This window comes from Choristoneura fumiferana, chromosome 5, assembly GCF_025370935.1.
Source record: "Choristoneura fumiferana chromosome 5, NRCan_CFum_1, whole genome shotgun sequence".
Classification (NCBI taxonomy): Eukaryota; Metazoa; Arthropoda; class Insecta; order Lepidoptera; family Tortricidae; genus Choristoneura; species Choristoneura fumiferana.
Window position 1 is genome coordinate 3,070,234 of NC_133476.1, and position 27,046 is coordinate 3,097,279.

The window sequence follows — 27,046 nt, forward strand, 5'->3', positions numbered from 1 at the left end:
AACTCATGTGCCTGTTGGCAAAGGCCTCCTCCAGTAGCTTCCATTGTCACAGTCTTGAGCAACTCTTCTCCATTTGGATCCTGCAGTAAGCTTAAGCTCGTCCTCCCAGCGCATTTGTTGTCGTCCTCGACGTCTTTTGCCATCTCTAGGATACCATTGCGTTATAATTTGGCTCCACTTTTCTTGTTGGATCTCAACATATGGCCGGTCCATCTCCATTTCTGTCGGTCTATTTTTCCAGTATGTCGGTTAGTTGGTTTTTGCTCTTAGTTGGGCATTGCTAAATCTGTCTTGCCTTCTTACTCCTGTCATGGTTCGTTCCATAGCTCTCTGCATTTTTCTTACGAATACGAGTAGGTATGACCAAATAAAGTGAGAATACTACTACTTTCGCTGGGTAATGGAGGAAAGACGCTGCGTCATGCCGGTTCTTCGAGTTCGAGTCTTTCGGTTCGTGGTCACCGCTCTCGAGATCCTCGGATGATCTGCGACACATATTCATCATCAACATCATCTCAGCCGTAGGACGTCCACTGTTGGACATAGGCCTCCCCCATATACTTCTAGTTCCTTCGGTTCGAAGCGGCTTGCGTCCACCGTGAACCCGCGGCTTTAACCAGATCATTCCTTCATCTCGTTGGTTGACGTCCTACGTTGCGCTTTCCAATCCGTGCCGACACATATTATATTAATCAAAACAATGTAACATATAAATCAAAATTAGTAAGATGCCATTCGCAGACTCTAAATGTACAATTCACCCACTGTAAGCTATGGCGGGTCATCACAAACGGCCTGAGCTTAGTTTAGGCCGGTACACAATGCCCCTTGATTTAGTGAACTCCCGCGATCGGTGCAAAGGCAGATGCCAGATGACAGTTCTAAGACAATGGGCGGAGGATGTCAATTTTATTTAGTGCGGGCAATTTTGGCAATGAAATGGTCAAATTTGCCGAAAATATTCGCTTTGCAATGGTATTCCGATTTAATTACAAGCTTTTTTTATTTATCATTTTTATTCTCCACCACATGCTCACAATAATACACTGTGTCACAATGTTTTTGCAACTAAAACAAAATGTAATACCTATTATTTTATTAAAATCTAATCACCGCATGAAAACCGTAATCACTGCGCAACTATGACGCCAGAAACGCCGTAAACTTCACAAACCGGCTTGTACTGGATTTAGCCGGCGCCCGCCGTTTCGAGGCGGTTGAAACCGGTTAGAGGAAGGTAAAGTTTATCATCGGTTTTATTGCCTTATTGTTTCAGGCTTCCAGATTTGAATGCTGATTTAGTTTTGATGGTTGGTTTTAGAGAACGATTTCGATGTTATACAATAAAATGTAGTCTTTATTTTAAAGTTGAAGAAAGTAGTTTATTTGATTTTCGAACTTTCCTTCTTGGTTCTGAGATTTTTACCAAATTACAAGTTTCTAGGACAAGCGGATATACCGCGTAAGTTTTTTAATTACAGCAATTTTAATGGAAATGCCATTTTTTTCACTTAGAAGATTGATTTGTTGCCAACAATTCTCGCGATGTCATCATAAGTCCATCTAGTGGGAGGTTTACCGACGCTTCGTCTTTTAGTTCGTTGGCACCACTCTAGGACCTTTCTCCCCCAATGGATATCAGTTATTCAAGCGGTGTGGCCCGTCCATTGCTACTTCAACTGTATATTCTTCGAGCTACGTCGATGACTTTAGTTGTTCGGCAAATTTCCGTACTTATTCCAAAATCTATCGTACAAAAGAACTTTAAGCATAGCTCTCTTACTAACCTTAAAGCTCAAATCCACCCAAAGAAAACACAATAGAAACAAAGAAACCCAAGTACAAATTTCACCTCACGTAACACGCAATTATTCGTCAAATCGTCCAAAAAACGGCACCTAAAGGTCTAAACACCAACGTCTTCGAATAAAAATAAACTAAAGCGACAATTGCATACCCTTTTAGCTAAATGCCAGTGAATGGCAAACGTCTAACCGTAAAGATCGGATGGTTAATGCACCGTGTTACGACTGCTGGTCGGTTGCACGTGTACTTTGCAGGTATTGTTTTGGCTGTCAAAGATTTATTAGTTTTAAACATAGAAAAGCCAAAGCATAATCATAGATAGCATAATAATATATTTTTTAAATATTTATTTATTAACATCGAACATCTTGGAAATGGATCTAAGAATTTCGAAGACAATCTGTGTGGTCCTATAATATCTGGCAAAATGCGTTTTTCGAATTAAAAATAGATCTGTTTTTACTTGCTTTTTACTACTTTCGCTGATATAGTCTATAAGCAAAGCCGAGGACGGACGGACAGAGAGACAGACAAACATGGCAAAACTATTACGGTTCCGTTTGCCATTTCGGCTACAAAATTCTAAAAATGAAGAAGGCTTGATACACTGAAAATTAGATCCACGAAAAGGTGCATCGATATTTTTGTCCCTATATTTTAAATTAGATATTTTCTCACTTCTGTCTTAATGCAATGTTAAGATAACAAACTTAACAACGCAATCAAATTTGAACTTACCAATTCATTACTTACCCATTCCCCGCCACTCCTGCGTAAACCAGTTTAAAGCGGTTCGAGGCGGTTTGATCCGCTTCGCACCGGTTCTAAGTTAGTTTTGTCACTTCGCTTCCAGTTCAGATTCTAATGCAGGTGTGTAATTGAAGATTGCAGTTCTGTTTTGAGCGTTTTGGAACAAAGGGAATTTCAGAGAATTTACAAAAGGACTGCGCAATTTTGTAATAGGAAGGGGAATTATGAGTTAGAGATATTTGAACAAGTTTGACAAGTTATCGAGTTGCGCCAGTAAAGAAAGAAGCTTGTTGACTGTTTGCCATCATCATCAGCCGGAAGACGTCCACTGTTGAACAAAGGTCTTCATTACTTAGAATGTTTCCTTGAACGAAAACGTGCCACCTGCATGCACGCATTTTTGCATACATGTGTTTATTTAACGTTTGGGCTCCACAGAAAACCAGCGTTGCTGCACATAATGTGCGGCAACACATGCTGAGTGGAGACCCTTTTTGGTATCCTGCCGTGTCACCAAGTAACCTTTCTTTCTTTCTTTCTTTCTTTCTTTCAATTCTCGTCATCGGCCCACTGCTAACGCTGTTTCTTCAGGTATACGAGTATAGTCACCACCTCACCATTTCTCCCCCACCGGTATTGTCTACCACGGAATTTTCTGTTGCTTGGTGAAACTTGATTAACCCTTAGTATCTTTCTAAAATCAATGAACTAAAAAAGCCAAAATCAAGCAAGAAACAAATACGATTTATCATCGCATTGTAGGGTGACGTAGTATTGTGAATCGGTGACAGGGATCACGTCTACTCAGTCAGTGCACTACAATCGCGCGGGACAAAAGGGACGGTCCTTTGTGCTAATGAAGAATGGTCACCCTGTTGTTTGTTAGATTAATTCGAGGGCTAATGGTATGGGCAGTGATAATTTATTGTGTACTTGTAAGTGCGCGGGATTTGCTAAGTTTAGTTCGTGCCGTAATGAATTTGGGAGTCTACGGGAGGGCTACGTCATAGGTTTGTTGGCATTTGAATGAAAGTTAATTAGTTACCCCCTTTAATTACGACAGTCTCAAACGAAATAAAAACGCCAGAGCGATTCGGGCTCGCAAACTAAGGGTTCAGAACAATTTTTTAAAAAAAGAAGAAGGGCTTCGGAATAGCCCGAAACGTGTCGAGCTAAACTCGATTTAAGACTTGAATTATCCGTTGCAATATCGTTTAATATGAGTGAGTCTCACGCTAGTGTCATGTTCAAAATTTAAAAAGTCATCATTCATGCATCGTATTAGTCGTAGAAAGTACACTTTTGGACATAGGCGTCTCCTGACCTCCAGTTGCTTCGGCTAGAAGCGGCTTGCGTCCATCGTGAACCTGCCTCGTTACTCTCATTTCTATCAAAAACAAAATGTTTTTTTCATTAGTTAACTGGACTTTTTCTTCTACTTCCCTTAATATTTTGCCAGATTCCAAAAATCATACGTCAACTTTACTTATTTTAACATTAGCAATTTTGAAGTGTAGCTGGTCAATCAGCTTATAAGTGTGTTATTCTGTCCCGCAACCCAGGATGCAATGTATACTTTAGCGTGCTTAGATGAGCCTTGAAGGAATTGCCGTAAAAATGTCACAAATACTAACTCATAGTGGATTTGTATCTCCTAAAATCATATATCAGATCTATTGTCAAGAAGACATTAATACCAAAGGCGTATTATAAAGTGAATGATTATAATCATGGACAGGGATATTTGGAAATAATTCCGATCAAATAGCGAACCTACTGTGTTAAAAATAAAGTTGTGTTAAATACTTGAGACGTATAGATATCATTTAATAATATTTATTGTAAATCTCTTTAAAAAAAAAACCTCGTTGAGTTTCTTGCCGGATTCTTCTCAACAGAGGTTTTTCCGAACCGGTGGTAAATTTTTTTTTGACATTCATAGTGCTTGTTATAGCCTAAATTGAATAAAGATATTTTGACTTTGAAAGATAGAATAGGAATATTTATTCGTGACGTTTGGGCTTAAATGACATTTAAGGTAAAAGAGCAAAACGTAAACGGAGGAAAATTTACGCGAAATGTTCCATACTATTCAATACAAAGAATAAAATTTAGCCAGACACGTTGCTATTACGACCATAGCATGATACGTTGTAATGGGTAGAGACCTTAAGATGAGATTTTTTTGTCACTTATCTTCCTACCCGTAAATGGAATCCCACCAAGTTCCGTGTACATCAAACGTTCCCTGGCTTTATACGGCCCCTGTCAGCGCCACGACTTAACGTCACGGCATGACGTCACACGTCACGTCAGGATTAGCGTGACGTGGGCCCTGTCACGCTGCGATGGACATTTTGTTTTATCTTTAGCTATAAAAATGAGGTCCCACTGCGAGCGGAGCTACAGTGGGGAAACTGAATCGTGTACCAGAGTCTTTCTCGTATAAATTCAACGACGTGTGTGCGCATTTGTAGGAGGAAGGAGGAGGTTATCAATTCGGTTGTAATTTTTTTCTTACATCATTTTTTAAGCCCTCTTATTGGAAGTTAAAAAATGTTTCTCATTTAATAAATCGTTAAATTCTAGATGGGCTGATTGACGCAGAGTGATACTGTTAAGTTTTTGGTACTGATTCATGGAAACCTAAAAATAGAATCTAGATTTTTTTGTCAGTCAATATGGATCCCACTATGCTTTCTTTAGCATAAGTGTGTGTGGAATATTAACACATGATACTTGCAGCTCGTCAAAGTTTGTGGATGGGGACTCGTGACGTCAACGTCATGCTCAAATTTAACTGCCTATATCTTAATTTTTTTTATTTAAATAGTTGACAAAAGAAAAATTCTTGCCCATTATTTTCTGATAGTGTAACTGGTCTATTATAAAAAGGCGCAGTTGGGGAGGTTTAAAATAATGCACAGTTTAAGGTCTATTCAAATCTATGAGGTGTTATGGGAATTTGAATAATGTGCTGTTAAAATTATAGTGATATTCGCAAACAAAGTCAATAGCGCGCAGGCTTAGGCACTTGTCTCACCGCCAGCGAGGAAACGATTGGCTATCGACTATTTTCTCGCTCAAGAAACGAACAAAAGATATAAGATCCTGTGTGAGTAAAAGAGACACGTATATTAATAGTTGATCGCTGGCTGTTCACACTTTAGGCGAGAACTCGCTCTTACATCTTTTGTCGCAGCGACAAGAGCTATAAAACTCGCTGAGCTATAGATACTCGCTCAGCGATGTCAGCTTGGCGGCCACCCCGCACGAGCCAGTCGAGTGGAGCGAGTAATCGCCCGTCGCACGCGAACACTCGCTTGCAGCCAAGCGACAAAACTACACTCGCTTGTCGCTGCTCGCCCACTCGTTTCTAGTTACTCGCTCTACTCGCTTCTCGCTCATCGTCGGCGGTGGGACAAGTGCCTTAGGAGGAGAACCAAGTTTCACTGACAATACATCCACGTATCGCTTAATACTTTGGTCTTATACAATATCTGGTCTTAGACAAAATACCACAAACGGGAAGTATCACGCTAAAACACACGAGTAATACTTACCTCGACGTTTCGACCCGATTACAGTGGCCGTGGTCACGAGTAGACTGAAGTGTGGGGTGTCGTGAGTTTTAGCGTGATAATCCCATTTGTGGTATGTATGAGAGATAATCACGAAAGTTTAAAATGTCTGGTCTTATACGATATCTGGTATTCCATCTTAGTCCACGTCTTCGTTTACTATCAGGCGCAATTGTGGTCAAACACAAGCCAATTTCTGTATTTTTTCTGACATTTTAATAACGTAGTGTCAAAGAAGGTGGCGAAGATGGTGCGCCCTAAGAGCGGTGACATTGTCCGCTAGTACGCAGAAGGTCACCGGAAACTATTTAAACCCACTCACGAATCCAATTCCGCTTGCAGTGGTGACCCATTCAGTGCTTCATCACATAAAGGTTGACTTGATAAGCTTAACGTTTTCTTTTATACAAGATGTTTTCAAATTATATAATTTATTGAATCAGGCGTTACTTTGCGGAGCTCCATAATCAAATTATGATTGGTTTTTTGGAGTCTTTTTGTATTTTTTATTTCAACTCCAAATTTGTTACTTTTACGGGTATCCCGTGAAACCATATCGAAAATACAAACTGAGACATGGATGCACAGAAAAACCAGAAAAAGAGACCAGCACTGGAAATCGAACCCAGGTCCTCAGCAATCCGTGCTGCGTGCTATAACCCCTACACCACTGCTGGACAGGAATCTAGACACGAATTTTTCCTATGCATACATATCTCAGGTTGCTTATTTCTATTATGTTACTTAAGCAGCAGCACTAGCGACATCTATGTTTCGTCGACAGACGTCACACTCTTTCGTGCAGTGGTGTAGGGGTTATAGCACGCAGCAAGGATTGCTGAGGACATGGGTTCGATTCCCAGTGCTGGTCTCTTTTTCTGGTTTTTCTGTGCATCCATGTCTCAGTTTGTATTTTCGATATGTCCATAATCAATGAACTGAAATAATTATTTTGCTCACCCGCCACCTTAATGATAGCTTCTTTTATGCAAGTAATGTGTGTTCTGTTCATGCAGTTCCACCTCCACACTGTAAGAACACACACAAATCATACAAACCTATCTATCACCACCACCACACTACACTGACGCGTTTCGAACTCAACTAGAGCTCATCTTCAGAGCAACAACCGTTCACCATGCTACCAGATGTTAAACTTAAATGTTTTCAAATTATTCTAGAATATTTTAACAAAAGGCTCGGTAAGCACTTTTGTAATACCTTTTCCACGTGGGACAGAAATATTTAACCAGCTTCCTGAGACAGCATTCCCGGAGCGATAGAACTTAGGGATCTCTAAAAACCTGTACCTACTCAGCCAGTAGGACTGCAGACATAGGCTTGGATGTGTTGTGTTGTATTGTATTGTATAATTCTTTATTTTAAATAACAAACATGAAATGACAGTTTACATAGGTTGGCAACGACACCTGGTGTTGCAGATGTTTATGGGCGGTAGTGATCTCTTACCATCAGGAGACCCACTTGCTCGTTTGCTATCCAGTCGAATAAAAAAAAAACATTGAGAGACCGATGTACAAAAGCGAACTCATCCCATAAAGGGATCTCGTCCAGTTATCGTGTTTGCTTCAATTCTTGCAAGTTATTTTTGATCTACTTCCGATGGTCAGTTTTGAAATTCTATATAAATACCTACCTAGGTTAGAAAAGTTTGTGTTTTCTGTACTGCTTACTATGTGTTGGTGTTGGAGTCATTATCATCATCATCATCATCATCAGCCCACAGCAGTCCACTGCTGGACAAAGGCCTCTTCCATGGCGCGCCACAACACTCTGTCTTCAGCCCCATCCATCCGCCGCCAGCGACCCTCTTAAGGTCGTCCGTCCACCGTGCCTGTCAGCGTATTCTAAAGTTTTAACAACAATTTATTTAAGTATTATTGAATCTGTTTATTTTATTATGTATTACTGCCCTCAACCTTGCGACTTAGGTAATCACCTTGCTTTCCCTCAGTGCCTTCACCCCCAATTTTAACCCCCATCAATATCCCAAATTATAATAAGCAGCGTTTAACCTTTGGAGCAACGCTCAATCTCCTCGCTGTCGGCGGACCCACAAATTAATCCGGTTACCGTTTGGTTAGCGGCCATCACCTGGACCCCCCCGCCCCCTATTTCTCATTGGCTATGACCTAAAGTTAAGGGAAGAGGCAAAGACTAAGATACATAAAAGAAACACAGTGTTAATACACACACACACACACACACACAAACATCACGCCTGTATTCCCAAATGGGGTAGGCAGAGCACACAAAGCGTTACCGCTTCGGAGCCACTTTTAGCAATTTTAGGTTTTAAGTTTGACAAAAACGGTACAATAGTGACAGGTTGCTAGCCTGTCGCCTACGGTATACCTTAACCTATATCCTCAGTCGCCTCTTACGACATCCACGGAAGAAATGGAGAGGTGTAATTCTAACCCGACACCACACGGTTAATACACACGTAGTATTATTTATCGTTATTAGTGTTGTCAACATAACTGCCTTAATATTAATTATATAATGGTTGCGAGCAAGAATAATCCAAAGTTAGACCTAAATAAGAGCGTAATTCGTCACATGGACTACTGATACCTCCTGGTTTCTTAAGTCCTAAGTTTAGATTCCGGTCCACTCTTTTAAAGCCCTTTTGGAAAGTAAAGAAGAAGCTCCTTTAGGAAATTAGGCAAAAAGTCGCTTAAAATACTGATTAAGTACCTATTGTGAAATATTGTCCTCAATATTTCAATGCATGTCTCTTCCAGTAGCCAATGCGTCTCCCGCCATCAATAAGCGCTGATGCGGCCAGCGCGGACACGGCCACGAATTAGACAAGACGCTCGGCCGTACGTTACACATGGACCATTGATAGCTCTCTGTCCTTAACTGCCACTAGCTGTGGCCAACAAGACGGTAATCCTTCTTAGTGTAGATGAAAGTGTCTACAAGACCAGCTCTTAAAAATTAGCATTTAATGCCTGTTGAAGATATTTATTGTCGCGATAAAAACTAAGATACACTGAGGAACTAATCATACTACACGCGTTCTGTGTCCGCAGTCCGTTATACTCATTAAAATCTTGTAAGATCTTTAAGGATCCTTAAGAAAAGTAGGCAAAAAGTTGCTTAAAATATCGTTTACCTTGTGAAATAAACAAATAAATTAATTAATTAAATTATTTCATGCCTCTTCCAGTAGCCAATGCGTCTCCCGCCATCAATAAGCGCTGACGCGCGCCACGGCACGAATTAGACAAGACGCTCGGCCGTACGTTACACATGGACCACTGATAGCTCTCTGTCCTTAACTGCCACTAGCTGTGGCCAACAAGACGGTAATCCTTCTTAGTGTAGATGAAAGTGTCTACAAGAACCAGCTCTTAAAAAATACCATTTAATGCCTGTTCAAGATATTTGTCACGATAAAAAGCAAGATACACTGAGGAACTAATCATACTACACGCGTTCTGTGTCCGCAGTCCGTTATACTCATTAAAATCTTGTAAGATCTTTAAGGATCCTTAAGAAAAGTAGGCAAAAAGTTGCTTAAAATATCGTTTACCTTGTGAAATAAACAAATAAATAAATTAATTAAATTATTTCATGCCTCTTCCAGTAGCCAATGCGTCTCCCGCCATCAATAAGCGCTGACGCGGCCCGCGCGAACACGGCCACGAATTAGACAAGACGCTCGGCCGTACGTTACACATGGACCACTGATAGCTCTCTGTCCTTAACTGCCAGGAGTTATGGCCTACACGGCTCTAATCCTGAGCGGGACAAGCAGTGGCTAACTGCGGTGCCTTGAGTTAAAACCAGGGCCTTGAATGGCGTAAGTGATATTAATATTGTATTTAACTTGCAAGATTTGATTACAGAGACAGACAGACAGACAACCAGATGGGTGAAACTAAATAATATAATAGCTTGTAATTATTTTACTAAAATATATGAAAGTAAGTTGATTAGAACCTTTACTAACTACAGTACAGTTTGTGGCAGTATAAAAATTCACGCTGTATAATATTAGTAGGATCATAATAATTATTATAGGTATGTTCACAAAAATTACAGTATAAATCCAGTATGACATCACGCTATAATTAGCGACCATAAACATGCCACCCGCTCCCTTGTGCGCCGTTCGTCTGATACGTGCTTAGATAACGCGTGATAATGAGCTTATCATAAATACTGCATGGGAAAAATGGGGTGTTGTTGGACGAGCTTGATCAACTCCCTGAGTAGACTAGGATGAGAATAGCTGGAACAAATATCTCGGTAAGATTGTTAACAATCTCCTACTAATGTGATAAATGCGAAAGTTTTAATGTACTTCTTTGTCTTTTATTGATAAACGGCCGGACGGATTTGTATGAAATTTGGTGCGCAGAATAATGTAAATGCCTTGTATACATTTTTTTAGATTGTTTTTGGTTGCTTAGTGATTAGACCTATTGCTTCTCAAGCAGAGGATCGTGGGTTTAAATCCCAGCTTGCGCCTCTGAGTTTTTTGAAATTCATGTGCGAAATTATTGAAATTATGAAAACATCGTGAGGGAACCTGCACAAACCAGAGAAGCAATTTAATGGTGTGTGTGAAGTTCCCAACTGGGCTCGCGTGGGAACTACGGCCTAAGCCCTCTCATTCTGAGAAGAGGCCTGCAGTGGAACGTATATACACCAGTGGTAACGGATGATGAAAATACATTTTTATTTGTATTATATCTTTCCCTTGTTTACGAATATTTTTTTATGTCAATTCTATTTTGCATTAATCTATTTACGCACGTATTTATGCCGAAACTGTTTTCGCATAACAGTTTACGCAGAATTCTCTTACGCATAACCAATGTAAGCCGAATGGGCTTTACGCATAATCGCCCCCCCGTCCCCCTTCTCCATGCCTGTGCCTCTTTTACTGGTGGCTATTCGTTCCATTACAAATACAATTCTAACCTTAATAACCTATTTTTCTAGTCATCAATAGTAATTAGATAATTTATTTTCCGACATAGATTTGGACAGGAATTACATATTATATGCTAAACAAGATTATGCATAATAAAATTCGGCCATGTTATTATTATGCCAAAATAAATTCGGGTAAACCATTATTTGGCTTATACAGAATTATGCTTAACTAAATTTCGGCAAGTTTAAGATTCGGCGTAAATAAATTATGCGAAACCTGTTATGCGTAATCAGTTTCGGACATTAAAAAGTATGCCAAATAGATGTCACCCCTTTTATAACAATGGCCTGTTATTTCACCGGCCAGCCGGTTGCAAACGCGGCACAGTGGAAGCGCACCATAAGCTATTCCTTCCCGATTGAATTGCCACACTTGTTCCTAACACTAGTCCAGGCTATATGTTTTAATTTATGCCCTAACTTGCGTCGCACGAGCCAAGTTTCGATACAACGGGACCATAAATTGATAAGCTGGTGCATCGGATGATATACAGCATTCGATGCTAATTGCTGCTTGTGCTGCTATGATTAGTGGCCATATTAGTGTTCTTAGGGCCACCGGGGGATTGAGAGGATTTTGTGGAACTTGGATCATAGAGGTACAGATACAGTGAATAATGGGGTTAGTATCATTAAATTTCGTCTAAAAAGCAGCTGGGCTAAGTAACAAATCAGCAGAGCTCCTATTCCGTGTGGATGAGGCGCTTCCCGCCTTGACGCAACTCTGACCTCACCTTACCTGTGTTTTTTCAAGTTTTCGACAAAAAACCGGTCAGGACCAGATGCTTTTTAGACCAGTTACTTCTTAGAGTGCTTGCTTCTCAGACTATAGATACTTCTTACTTAGGCCACTTGCTTCTCAGACCAGCTGCTTTTTAGACGAATTTTATTGATACGATTTTTGAATACGGTGACACACGAACTGTCAATCAATTGTTTTTAATGTCAATCAATTACCTATTGTATTAAATGAGTGACATTTCCTTTCATTCTGTACGATGGACGCTGAATCTAATTGAGAGAGCTTGATAAATACGAAATTTTCCGATAAAATACGATGGAAAAACATTAAGCACTACATTTATATTATAAATAAGTTTTTGGTGAAAATTTCATTCTTAATACTAGCTTTTTGCTGACTGTACTTTTTGTTAACTGTAATTATACATATAGTCACCCATCTACATTTGCATACCAAATTTCTAGTCGATGCCTTACCGTCCTGCGGAGACGATCCTGGCCGGACTACCAGAATGTGACTACCAGATTATTGTACTGTCACGCAATTTACATAAGTATGCCAAATTGCAAGACAATTTGACTACTAGAAGTGGGTCAAATATAGCTTCCAAGATTTAACCCAAATAAATAAATAAATAGGGTAAGTTAAAAATAGATAAAAGCTTGTAAAATGGAAATTCTCTATGTATCCAGACGTTACTTTGCGTTGTGCCATGTTTAAAATAAAATGAATATCTTGACTAGTATAAACAAGCATGCCAATTAAAAAGTTAACAATAATGAATCTGGCCACTAACTGTCAGGGGACGTTAAAAAAAAAGACAAGTGACGTCGCAAATGTAACTGGCCACTAGTGTCAGTTGTGTCAAAACGTCACGTGGATTGTGGTGTCAGCTCACACAATGACGAAGTGCGCTTCGTAATATTCACCAGGTGGCAAGGTAGGTTAATGTGGAGCATACTTTTATCATTATCATCATCATCATATCAGCCGTAGGACGTCCACTGTTAGACATAAGCCTCCCCCGTAATACTTTTATGTTATGAATTAATTACAGATGTACAATACTAATTTGATAATAATATGTATTTTGGGTGCCCCTTGAAATTTCGACAAACTAATTATCGAATTTCATATTATCGAAAACGATATATATCGAATATTCAATACTAATATTTTCTCTTGGAGTAATTTCACTTCATCGAATAGTCATTACATATTAAAACAATAATTAGAATAACAGTACAAGGATTATTATTTGCTTAAAAATACATTTCATCAACTATTCATGAGACAGAACAACTAAATATCGCTGATTATTTCATCGGCGTATTATTATAAAACACTTTTATTTCATAGTTGATTACATATTATAACAATATATTCTACTAGTTTTAGTGATTCAAGATTGAATTCTGCATCTTTTGCATAATTTTTAGCAAATTTGAGGGCTTGTATTCTTAAAAATACAATGAATATAATTACTATTATAATAAAAATAGTTTTGATTAGGTTAAAACTGCGACCCCAACAAAAATAAATCGCTACCAGGACATTAGGTTAGTTGAGGTTAGAACTGCGACCCCAACAAAAATACATCGCTTCCAGGAAAGTAGGTTAGGTTAGGTTAGAACTGCTACTAGAAAAGTACATTACAACTGCGACTTCAAAAAAAATCATTGAAGTTGTGAAATGATAAATATTAAAATAATATTCTAAGATGTAACATTTACTGCATTAAAAAAAGTATGAAATAATAAAATATGAAATGAATATCTGCCAAATATACAATCTCTTTTCCAGAAATTAAAAATCGGTGATTTAAAAATACTCATTCTAATCATTCCAAGAAATGAATATGCGACGAAATGAAAAAATATGAAACGTTGACTTTTGAATGATATTCGATTAAAAGTATGTCGACATTTCAAGGGTAAGCCATTTAGGTGTTTCAATATAGTCCCAAATACACATTTTTTTTATCTCAGAATCAATTTAGATCAAAATACTAATTGATCATTTACCTTATTTAATCTACTTATAATTCCAACAGATACTCGTACATTCGATACGTCTTTCGCTTAATATCGATGTGTATACAACGTGAACGTGGATCTCTCCCCTGGAGATTAAGTCGTCAAATACTTTTAATTGGATACCAGATCTGCAATTTGATACGGAAATTAGGTCATCCAAGACTGAGATATGAATGACATTCGCCAACTTTAGCTTAAATAAAATTTTAACATTATGTTTTTAAATAAGTAGGTAACGAAACGGGATCTAACTCCTTTATTAATATCTGAATACTCGTCTTTATTATTTATGTTATGATTAACGTTTACATTTGCCATACATAGTTGGAGAATACACTTTAAATAATATTTTTTTAAGTACCTAATTTTAAAAGAATTTAACTTATTTCAGGAACATTTGTGTACCTTGTGAACATAATAATATGTGATTCCCTTGCACCGCTCCGCACTTCGCGTCGTGTGCGCACATAATATAATATATAATAATAGTATTTATTAATTTATTTGACATTCTTTCACAGAGTTTTTTTGCACATAACCCTGCAAAACTGTTTATCTACTTCAAATATTAACATGAAGCGATAATCTGTATTCAACTGTTTTTTGACATTATAAAAAAGCCGTCGCCATACAGCTGCAGCCGGTCACGGTGGCTATCAAAAAATCCAGTAATTGATTTTTTCGCGCGCACAGCGTCAAGCGCGAGCGCAAATGGCTTACGTCGGCCATATTGAATTAGTGCGTGGACGACAATAGAAGGGACAAGGGATGCGTGGAGACGTATGCTAAAGACAGGACACGAGGAAATTTATTTGTTTATTTATTTTTAATTAAAGTCCATTCCCGTGCGCTGTAAATTTAAAAACATGGAAATCACAAATAATAAAATAAAAAAGTTATTGAGGGATTTTCATCCTTGCTTCCCTAAAGCGACGGAAGACTATACCCTCCGGCCAAAAGTCGGAGTGCAGGACCATCCACTGGTGCTTAGCCAGCACTTGGAGTCAAAACAATTTAGAAATGGTAGGCAGCATTGGCGGGTGCTGTATATTTTTGTTTTCTCGCTTCTTCTTTCTAAGGCGAAGACGTTAACGTGTTTGTTTGTTTTAAGCACCGACGAAAAATAGGGTTGTTATGACTTTGACGCCAATGTCTGTCTATCTGAGTATCGTAGCTCTCAAATAAAATTTCGATGCAGTGTTTTACCTGAAAGCGGATTTTGTGGTGGTCCACAGCGAATTGTAGTAAAAATAGGTTCAGCTTTCAAAATTTCAGTCAAGGATTTATTGTGCTAAAGAAATTGACAAACTTTGAGATACTTGTAGAAAGGCGGAGCTATCCCTTAAAGGGATCTTTACCAGTCATCCTTTCAGTGTTGTTATGTAGTGAGAGTCGGGTGACCTAAGAGTGAGACACTACCTAAAAAGATGTTTACCGTTCATAATTTTTAGTTAATATTTTTGAGTTAGAACCACCATCTCCACGCCACTCCTGTGCCGCGGATTCACCCATAAAATTAATTAATAATCACTTCACGGACGACTCGGCTCAAATTGATCGAGAGCGCTGACGCACTAATGGCTTGTTGCTTTTTTAAGCGCTTTTTCGCTGTTTTTCACTAACTGCATTAATAGCGTGTCAGTTTTGGTTTAGTGATGATTTTTGTTTGGGATTTCGTGAAATTTCCCCGACAGTTGTGACAGTTATTATTAAACCAAAGTTGAGGTCACGTACCATTAGCCAAATAAGAGGTCTATCAATTTTACCTACCACATTTCATCGAAATCGTTGCACCCGTTACATGTATATATAATATACATGTATATAAAACTTACGCAGCTACATGAATGTGAAACTACTCTTCAGTATTTTTGTGACTAAGGTCGTTGCAATGATACATCTAAAATCTATATAACATATAACCTAAACGGCCAACTCCTTAACCCGTCGAAAGACCCGGAGCACCAATATATAACATATTATTACCTAAACGGCCAACTCCTTAAAGCCGGGTCCAGACGAGTGTAACGTGTAATGTAATCTATCGTGTAATGTAACACGAATTCTACGTGTGGACGTCACTACGAGCATTACATGTAACGCTCGCGCGGCGCTCGGTGTTGATCCATCGGCTGTCGGTTTTTCGCGCGAACACAAAGGCGCTCGCAGTGTTCGTTCGCTTTGAGTTCGTGTGCCGTCCACACTGTTGACGCTAAATTACACGTAATGTTACATTACACGTTACACTCGTCTGGACCCGGCTTAACCCGTCGAAAGACCCGGAGCACCAAGCGCCTAGCGAAGTTTGTCCGCAACTGCGATAGTCGCTTTCACTGAGTTTTTTTTGGTCACTGACAGGTGGCGTCGGGCACACGGGTGTCTGCTTAGGTCGCTCGGCGGATTAAAAATCATAACCATGTAATGTCCGTGGTGGCCTAATGGTTTGACCTATCGCCTCTCAAGCAGAGGGGTCGTGGGTTCGAACCCCGGCTCGCACCTCTGAGTTTTTCGAAATTCATGTGCGGAACTACATTTGAAATAAATTTACCACGAGCTTTGCGGTGAAGGAAAACATCGTGAGGAAACCTGCACAAACCAGCGAAACGATTCAATGGTGCGTGCGAAGTTCCCAATCCGCACTGGACCCACGTGGGAACTATGGCCCAAGCCCTCTTGTTCTGAGAGGAGGCCTGTGCCCAGCAGTGGGACGTATATAGGCTGGGATGATGATGAACCATGTAATATCAAAGTTAGATATCTCAAAAACAGCTAAACTGATTTTAATGACACTCAGCGAAGAAACTCGATTTCACGGAAGAAAATCGCATCAAAATCGGGCTATCCGTTTGAAAGCTACGATGCCACAGACCGATAGACATTGGCGTAATATTACACCCCTCTTTTTGTCACAGAAATGTTAGAAATTTTCCGTCTATCCCACTAGTCCCATTGAGTAGTCCCATTGGGACTACTGAGACGATTACGTGTCAGTAGTCCCATGGGACAAGTGGCACTAATATTTTCATCCCAAAAGTCCCATTACCGTTATCACAGTGTAGTTCCAAAAGTTGGACTACCGTTATCCGCTCAAAGGCACTTCACCCACATTTTTTAACTCCTTTTCCTGAAAACTATACCGCGCGAATCCGCTCTTAAATACCTTTGGCGTTAAATAAAAAAAATATAAAATTGAAAACGGCCATTAATATCCAAATCCATGTTTCGTACATCCACAGCTAAACCACCATGTCGCAGCCATATTAACCAGCGTTAACTTCGCAGCCAAGTCATATCATCAACTAGTTAACGTTTAATTAGCTTTCTCAATACACATACGTTTTGGTCAGCTACCACTATTGCACAGAATAGTTGGGCCAACAGCGGTGTTATTTGAAGAAAAAGCGTCCGATTGTTTTGTTGAATGAAGTTGATACGTACCTACACGACAAGGCGGGAAATAGTCATAGAAAAAAAATATTTAAAAAAATATATATTAGTCTCGAGTGGCGACCACGAACTGGAAGACGATGCGTTGGCAGGCCTCTCACTGGGTGACGACACGTGAGAGTTATGATACGTTACGAGCAACCGGTGGATGCAAATGGCGAGTTGTCGTTCATTGTGGCGATCTTAGGGAAAGGCCTTTGTTCAGCACCGGACGTCTTCTGGCTGATGATGATGATGATTAGTCTATGTTGTTAGGATTCCGTACATCAAATGGAAAAAATCTGTCTGTCCGTCTGTCTGATAGATCATATCTGGACACAACTTCAGAAGAAGAGGCAAAACTTAAATTGAAATAAAAAAAAGCTGCAATAGTTTTTTCAAAATGCTTTTTTGCATCTGATAACACAACTCTCAAGATTATTTTTCAATAAAATTAAATGCAAAAAATAATCAATTCCAAATATCACAACTTGAAATCTTTTTTTAAATTTAGAAAAATCGAAATTTCTCGAAAATGGTGAAACTTACTGAGGTCATTTTTTATATGAGGTAGATGACCTGCCCACCTATCTCCCATTTAAGTTTGTCGTACTACTTACGGGACACCCAGTACATAAAACTTAGTACTTAGTACCTTTCTGTAGATCCGCTATTATCCCACATCCCACTAATATTATTATTATTTATAAATGCGAAAGTTTGTCTGTTTGTTCGTTTCTTACCTCATCACGTTTAAACCACCGAACCGATTTAAGTAAGATGAAATTCGGTATACAAACAGTTTGATTCCCGGGGAAGGAAATAGGAAAGTTTTTATCCCGGAAAATTTCATAGTTCCCGCGGGAACAGGCCAGTATTTTTATATAATTTTATATTCTATATTTTTATTATACCTATAGTTATTATAACATATGTACTTGTAATTTTGTTCGTCATAAATAAAGTTTAATGCTGCTCCTACGCTGTTCTAATCTGTCATAACGTTCAACTAGGGATGCATAAAGTTGGGGCGTTATGCAGTGGACACGGCGAGGTTTCATTTCGCAAGTACCCTCCGCGTACGAAAGAGACAACGTTTTTGTTTAGATAATACAGGGCGTCTCTGACCATGGGGTTTTAAATGCAAAGGTTCGATTCTACTCGTAAAACTCAGCTACTTTTATTTTGTATTTTTTTAAATATGACCACCCTAATTTTTTTTTCATACACATTAAATGTAATTTTCAATGGATGCAATACAATATTAAATTGACAGTGCATTGATAAATGTTTATCTTAGAGATTAAGTACTGAAGTGTAGGATGTCAAGTCTGCCTAGCAGAGCGAGTCCTTCGAACTACCCGCACTTGATCACTAATAGTACCGGCACTCGTATCACGAACTACCCGCACATGGTCATTTTTATTTGTCACCCCATCACATCACTAATATATTAGGTATTAGATTAACCTGTCCTCTCCCAGAGGCACTAATTTGTGCCCAAATTCCTTTGATCCTGTTATCCTGGGAGATGACAGATTAATATATGCTTTGAAAAACGGTCCTGGAGGTCTATGGGGGAGGCCTATATCACGGACAATTCACACCAATTGATGTTCTTACAAAGCTGTGTTACACTAAGCACGGATGATCATGATACATAGAAAGTTCGTATTTTCAGTAACACGGAATCGAAAAAGCTTCGTAGTTTCTCTAACCACTAGGCCATCTGGTCTATATCCAACAGTGGATGTTCTACGTGTGACATGACGGTGATCATGATGAAAGTCGTTTAGTAAATGAAAAATAGTTTACGTCCTGTTTTCAGACCTACCGAATATTATATATTATACACATAAAAATCGGTCAAGCCGTTTCGGAGGAGTTTGGTTACAAACATTGTGACCCGAGAATTTTATATATTTAATTAAAGATGAAATTAAAAGTACGATTCAAATATTTTTTTATTGGATACCACACTCAGTACAAACAACTCTATCATTTTAAATTTAATAAGCTTAAGCATTTGAGCTCCAAAGTTGTTAAAAAAGTCCTAGTCATTATTTTTGCCGTAGTGAGATTATTTTCACACTATAGCTCAGAGAAAAAGTTTTTTTTTTACTATTTATCTTTTGTTAAACAGTGCCATATGAATGCGCGCGCGCATGTCTTAATTACCTGCGCACAAATAGGACTGCCCGGTTCATTACACAGTGCGGCAAGTTGCTCGCTAAATCACGGCGCGGCCAACTGTACACACGGGCTGACACTGCGTGCGGGGACGCGGCGGTCTTACTAAGGTATCTCATCTTTCAAAACACGTGACTTACGTCAGGATAAATTAAAATAATAATAATAGTGAATATAATGTGTCCGTGAGTGAGACCAAAATTATGGTATGTTCGTATACTTTGGTGAGGCATCAGAACTGTAACAGCCAGCCATGCATTCATATAACCTAATCTAACTAAGTAATCAACAAAAAGTTGGAAAAACCCCGGCTTTGTCACTTCAAAGTTCAATATCTCAAAAACGGCTAAACTGATTTTGATAAAACATGTCTAAGAACCAAGAAACCCTGCTTCCAAAAAAAAATCCTATTAAAATCCGGTCAAAATCCCCCTCTTTTTGCGTCGGAGCTTAAAAACAATTACAATTTACGGAAATATTGGAAAGGCAGGTTAACCAGAAAATAAGAGAGACTTATAAACAAGAGTAAAATGTTATACTAGGTACATATCTACTCACGTTGTTTCACTAAACCAGTTTAAATATGTGATCAAATCATCTGTGCCATGTTACAGTGACAGACACTTGATAGACTTTATAATATCACTTAATGTGTCTAGTGAAATGATAAAACGAGTTGACTTGGCGAGTTCGTTTCGACAATTCACTGACGTGTATCAGGGATTTTATCAAATCACTAAACAAATTGGTAAGTACTAAAGAAATTTTGGGATTTGATCAAATAACTGTTACTATAGGCAAATGATAAAATGGATTAGCCATTTCCACTTCCTATGTGATTTGGTCATAATTATCCTTACAGATATGTCAGAAAACTGTTGTGTTGGCTCTGTTTTGGCCACATCCCTATAGCAAACAGACATAAGTTATTAAGTTTTGACCGCCCGTCTCCGCCCGCAATCCCATCCTGTACGTTTCGTTTCCACTGACCGGAAGCTGCAACTTATTCCTTGCTCATGAGACTTGGACAGTTTGTCAATTTACGAGCACAATACCGCCCTCGCAGCGGGTAATTGACTACAGCCTGATTATCTTGAGGAGTCAGGTATGCTGCTACGGTAATTGGAAGTGAGAGGCCAAAGGACTTACTCGTATATGGGCCAATCAATTATTTTACCGACACTTAGGGCGTCTCCTGCGTTACCAAAATTGTCTCTGGCGTTACCAAAAAATCGTACTTCCAACAAGATATTTCACGGTTTAATAGGTTGAACTTACGTAGGAAGGCATGTATTCATGAACACCATCTATTAAATTACAGAAAAAACATGTTTACTCACAAAAATCTGCAATTGTTTGAAAAATGTCGCGGACAGATTAGTGTCGGTAATGAAGTTGATTGACCCATATTCATCATTAGGTAGATATAAATCATCATCATCATCTCAGCCTGAATACGTCTCACTGCAGGGCACAGCCCTCTTTTCAGTATAAGTGGGCTTGGGGATACACTATTGAATTGCTTCACAGGTTAGTGCAGCTGCAGGTTATGTATGCAGGTAAGGTATAACCTAACAAACAAAAAGTTGGAAAACGCCTGACTTTGTCACTTCAAAGTTCAATATATTCTATACTAGCCGTTACCCGCGACTCCGTCCGCGAAGAATTCGGTTATCGCTATCCCGCGGGAACTTTGCAATTATCCGGGATGAAAACCAATCCTATGTCCTTCCCAGGACTCAAACTATCTGTATACAGAATTTCATCTAAATCAGATCAGCAGTTTAGACGTGATGAAGTAACAAAAACAAACAAACAGACTTACAAACTTTCGCATTTATAATATTAGTGGGATTATATATATTAAATATCTATTTATAAGATTTTGATAAAACATGTCTAAGAACCATATCTAGAAAACCTGATTAAAAAAAAACACGTTCAAATCGGTCCACCCGTTTAAGAGCTACGGTGCCACAGACAGACACACAACACCCCTCTTATTGCATCGGGGGTTAATAAAATATGAATATTACGAACTTATAATGATTCATATGAGAATAATTCATGTTTCTATTCGTGTAGGTAGAAAGAGAAATCTGAGGATTGTTGTTGAATAAATAGCAGGAGTACAAGAAAATCATAAAACTTTATTAAACACATTAGTTTTCAAGAAATAAGTAGTACTAAAAGGATACATTAATTACCAAGCATTATTAAAAATTATCTCAAAATAAAATTAGAACATGTCATTTGACAACAAATACAACTAAGTTAACACGATAAGTTAATTCGAACAAGTTATACAAAACAAACAATCATAAATCGTGTCTATTCTAACAAAATATCTATTTAAAGTTACCTACCGTAAAATAAAATTAATTTCCCTTTGGAAACGCTTGACTTTGCCAAAATTCGGCTAACTCTCTGAACTTATCACAGCACTGTCTTTTTTTCTTCGGACTACACACTAAGCGAGGACTTTTCAAAAAGCTGCTGAATTTCTTCACTAAAGTAGTCACCGAGTCCTTCGAAGAACTATCCAAATTATCATCAGTTAATGTAGCAATAGTAGAATTGAAGTTGCCGAAAACCTCATCAATGTACCTGTCGACGTCATCCGTATCTGACTTCTCTTTCACACTTGTGTCCACCGGCGTGTCATCGAAAGAGAGATTGCTTGTCGAAATGCTGCACTGCACGACCTCGTAAACACTTGACTTCTTCTTAAGCTGGTCGAGTCTGACGGTACTAGTTGCCGAGCATAGTTTTTCTATAGACCGGAATATGTCGTCGATGTTTTCGCATATTTCTTCCACTGACACAGCCGAGACGATCTGCCCACTGATGTAATAAAACTGCTTTTCTGGCGTATTCCTCACTGCATCGTGTAGATCCTCCAAAAAGTCTTTGTAATCCACTGTATTTTTGGAGAAGCTTCTTCCAACGTTCCTCCTGACTTTTTTCAGGAGCAATGACGAATCGAATGTTGATTTCATTAGATCCAATGTGCTGAAAACTGTCTTCATTACTGGGGTGTAATCGTCGTCGGTATCCAAATCGATGGGCGTACCCCATTTTTGCTCCAATTGTAACCACTGGTCGCTTGCCGACAGGATCATATCTGTGTCAATCAGAAGCGGCATTTTGTCTGCGCACACGCTCATCACGAACTGACGGTACAAACAAATGACGAGTGAATTTAAGAGTAAAAAGACGGTCGTTAGTAACCAGCGTCATCTCATTCGCACTTATGCATTAGTAATTAGTTTGTTTTGGTAAAAATAAAAGATTAGCACATTAACTAATGCCACATTAAGATATATTGTTCTCGGAATTTCGCTCAATTCAATTCAACGACTATAGACGACTTCACAAACTAAACAAAAGCATTTAGCTTAAACCGAAAACGCGACCAACAATCCGTGACACAATAAACCAATAAAACATGAGTATAAATAAAAATAACTGCCGAGTTATAAATAATGTTGAAGTACTAGTAGTCGCTATATCACAAGGCTCAGGGAGGCTTGTCACAGCTGAGTTATGGCGTCACAGAACATAAAATATACAGCAAAAACTGTTGTTCTTCCAACAGTTTTGCCCCATATTAAGAATGAGCACAAACAGAATGTGGATTTGGAACGGGGGTGGCGTGGATGCGCTGTTGAACTTGCAATTTTTTTTGGTTTTAATTGGTATTTCGTTCATGTAGTTAGTACGTATCTCGGCTATGTTTTTGGATCGGTACGCGATTTAAATTTGTAATGCATTTAAAAGTTTTTTTTTTGATTATTTTTTTTAGTTTTGAAGCGGTCTTTGCTTTGGTCTTGGTATTAGTTTTTATAATATTAGTAAGCAGTAAGCATTAATAGTTACAAATAGTGTTTGAGTTAATTAAAATTTCACTATGTTATATATATGGTGGTCAATAAAGAGTCGTGGTGTATTGTACAAATAAGTTTTTAAAACAGAGGCCGTATTGCGTAACGTTTCTGGCGCTCGCGATCGCAATCAAATGACAGATTTCGTATACAAAAACTGTCATTTAGGCAATACGGCCTCAGGTAAGTATAAAGTAAACGTGGCCATTGTAAGGGATGAGCAACGTCACAGTAGATAGTGGTAGTAGTGCATGAGCAATTTAATTTAATTATTTGAGTCTCACGATAATTTTCTATTGAAAATATATCTATCACGTGCTTTTAGCATAATGTAATATTTTTGCATCATTTTCTACCGACAAAATTTTCAATGCCCCAAAAATTTCAACTAATTTCAATAATAAAACTACTCCATGTATGCCCTTATTCCGCATCCCCACTCCGATTCAAGCCCAGTTCGCGGGGTAATTCGTTATTTTTATTGTTTTTTGTTATTATGATCCTGTCCCTCGGATTACTCCGATGATACACGGCGGCGCTGGATGCGTTTAATTGTTCCAGACTCTCGCGCATGCCATAAATAAGATTAAGTTTTGTCATATCGCTGTGCGCTGAATAGAAATTTCAGAATAAGGAAGTTTTTATAGTGTTCTACTGTTCGTTTTTGGAGCTTAATTAAAAGTTATTAATTTGCTTGCCTTTTTTGGTTTATAAATCTTTGTGCATTACCGAATAAACTGCATACACCGAAGGAACCCTATTACTGTTACTGCGCTGTCCCTCTGTATCTGTAAAACATATATAGCTGCAATTTATGCAAAATGAGTAGGTATATTTTTATTACCGCTGCAACATAAAATAATAAAAAGAAAGTGAAATATTTTTCTTTCTATCTTAATAACATATAATTATTGTTATATATAACGTACAAACTTGTAAATTCAAAACGATAATAAAGATAAATGTACTGCTTATCAAACAATAACATAAATATTTCAAACACGAGGCTGTTTTAGAAAATTTATTCAACTTATTCATATTAATCGAGAAATTTTCGTTGTATCATAACATAGCGTGTATTTTTGATACTACCTCAAACTTTAAGGGTAGTCAGTGAAGGCCCCAATACCTTTTCACATTCTATTATTCATGAATTAGTACAAAAAAATACTTATTATTTTCCTTACAAAATAAGCACGCAATGTATCACTACGTGATAATGCTTTGTTTTTATTCAAAACGTCGCACTTGTTGACGTGACAGCTGTCACAGAACGTTCTCTCTCGTATCAAATTATTGTACGCATTACATTGCTGCTCGAAAATATTAAAAAAAAATACGCTCTGGTAGTTAATTTTAAATTAAGTAACAATTTGTTTTGATATCAGTTCACATGACTTAAATCTTCGTCTGGTTACAGTTTGAGGTAGTATCAAAAATACACGCTGTATAGCGTTTCCATTAGACAATAAGCACACAAACACACACAATATAATAACCGTCTTACTCAAAACACGCAAATCTATTTAACGTCCAATTATCTTAAACTTATGAATAAATCCGACGTAATTCGGACGCGTAACTAACAAACACCCGGCTGCAAGAGGTGTTCCGTTTGCGCTGACATTATATTAAATAACAGCTATTGTGCGTACGCTGTTTTAATTGTAATGCTCGCATGTGTTGTTGTTTATTAGTTAGCTCTTTTGTGTTTTGCTGTATTTTAGCTAAAGAGTAGAAATTAAAGTATTTTTATTTATACTATTACTACCAATCCTACTACTATCATGGCGTTGTGACCCGAAGCGGGTCTTGGCCACCAAAACCAGGGGGGGCTACTACGAAATTCGTAAGTCGAAGTCCGTATCGTACCGTCCCTATTACTCTCGTATTAGCGTAAGCGGGACGGCAAGATACGAAGTTCGAATGTTGCACTTCGTAATATAGGGCCAGACTACGCCATTCTTTACGATCTTACAAACCATAAAATTCCGTTTGTTACACATAGGACCCTAAAAATACATAACTTAAGTAGCTAAGAAAAGTTGAAACACAAAATTGACATTTCAAAGTTCAATATCTCGAAAACGGCTGAACCGTTTTATTTAAACTTTTAAAAATCACCGCAGGGAAACAAGTTTTCTCGTAAAAAAAACTGCATTGATGTTAGTTCATCCGTTTGAGAGCTACTATGCCACAGACTGACATTGGCGTCAAATTTATAACACCCATCTTTTATTCGGCGGGGGTCAAAAACAGGGCTTATTTTCACCAGAGCAATATTATTGGTTTAATTTTTATTTTGATTGTTAGTTTTGGGACTACGACTATCCAACTACTTAGGTACATCTATTTTCTTAACGTTTTATTTTGACTCAAGAGCCATTCTTTCGTTATACACACAGATATCTATATCTGTGGTTATACACATTTTTTTCGTAGTAACTAAGGTAAACGTGCGAGTGCGCGTCACTGTCCCAATAGTTGGCGTCTTTAATCTTATGTCATTAGAAATAGAGATGACAGCAGCGTGTCGTCTACCTTACTCCGACGTTTACCTTATCTCCGCCCAAAATAACAGCAATAAAATGATTCATGTCATCATTTCCGAAATCCAAATGATAATTTACCAGCCCACGATGACGTAGTAATGGCGGCACATTATGAATGGTAATTAATTTATGATAATGACCGATGCAGGAGGAATAAATCCTCCGCGGTGATAATTGAAAAGTTTCGGATTAGGATATAATGACATAAAAAAAAGGTTTGCTGTCAATACAGCTTTTAAAGGCATTAAGGACCCTAGTGAAAAAGGGGTTAAGTCTGCAGAAATTACACAGCTAAGGTTTAAGTCAAAATCAGCTGTTCAACTTCTGCAGAATTAACCCCTTTTTCACTAGGGCCCAATATCAAATGCAAAGGCATAGGGAATTAATGTGCTTGACATTAGCGGCATAGCTTAAGAAAGTAAATCAGCATCGCGGCCTTTATTCGTCCTACTGCAGGGCAGAGGCCTCCTCACAGAATGGCAGGGCTTGGGCGGCAATTTCCATGTGGACCCAATGCGCATTGCGAACTTCACATACACCACTAAATTTCTTCGCCGGTGTGTGCAGGTTTCAAGAAAGTAATAAGAAAGACTTCGTGTGAAAAAATCGAGTAAATCATTCCATCACTCAAGTCGATCAATCAAATGTCAATGTCCCATCATGACCCACCAGGATTTATTAATCAATCAATAAACTAAGTTCCTAAGTAATTTTCAAGTAAGGCAATGAAATGACTATGGCAAAAGCATTTTGTTGTACCTGTTGCTAATTTTGCATTTTTTTTTTGTTTTTAGTTTAAATTTGTTACATTAAACAAGTTTTTGTTAAAAATTTCACGCTGCGCTCACAACGTACGACAATGTTTGGTAATTAGATTATCTGGTGCAAAATTGATGTGCGTCAAACGCATTTATCGCAGTGTTTATCGCGTTAACAACCGAGCGCTTAATAGAGTAAGATCAGAATAGTGCAGAACTTTAGGGTGGCATCATAGCTTAACATAGCATGATTGCCTGAACGTACACTAAACAACATGGTTGAATGAGGGCTATCGTTTTTTGTTTTACTAGATGGCGCCACTGTTGCGTGAGGTTTTTAAGTG

At 38.3% G+C, this 27,046-nt stretch overlaps 1 protein-coding gene across 1 annotated transcript; it reads right to left on the minus strand.

Annotated features, from left to right (window-relative positions):
- Nucleotides 1-21,638: 21,638 nt before the first annotated feature.
- Nucleotides 21,639-22,717, minus strand: LOC141427765 (uncharacterized). The gene has a single exon (XM_074087357.1). It carries the CDS (start codon nucleotides 22,673-22,675, stop codon nucleotides 21,887-21,889), a length of 789 nt encoding a protein of 262 aa, XP_073943458.1. The 5' UTR covers nucleotides 22,676-22,717; the 3' UTR covers nucleotides 21,639-21,886.
- Nucleotides 22,718-27,046: the final 4,329 nt, after the last annotated feature.

What these genes read in the sequence shown, in the direction of transcription:
- LOC141427765 (XM_074087357.1), bottom strand. Translation starts at nt 22,675, where the DNA reads ATGAGCGTGTGCGCAGACAAAATGCCGCTTCTGATTGACACAGATATG.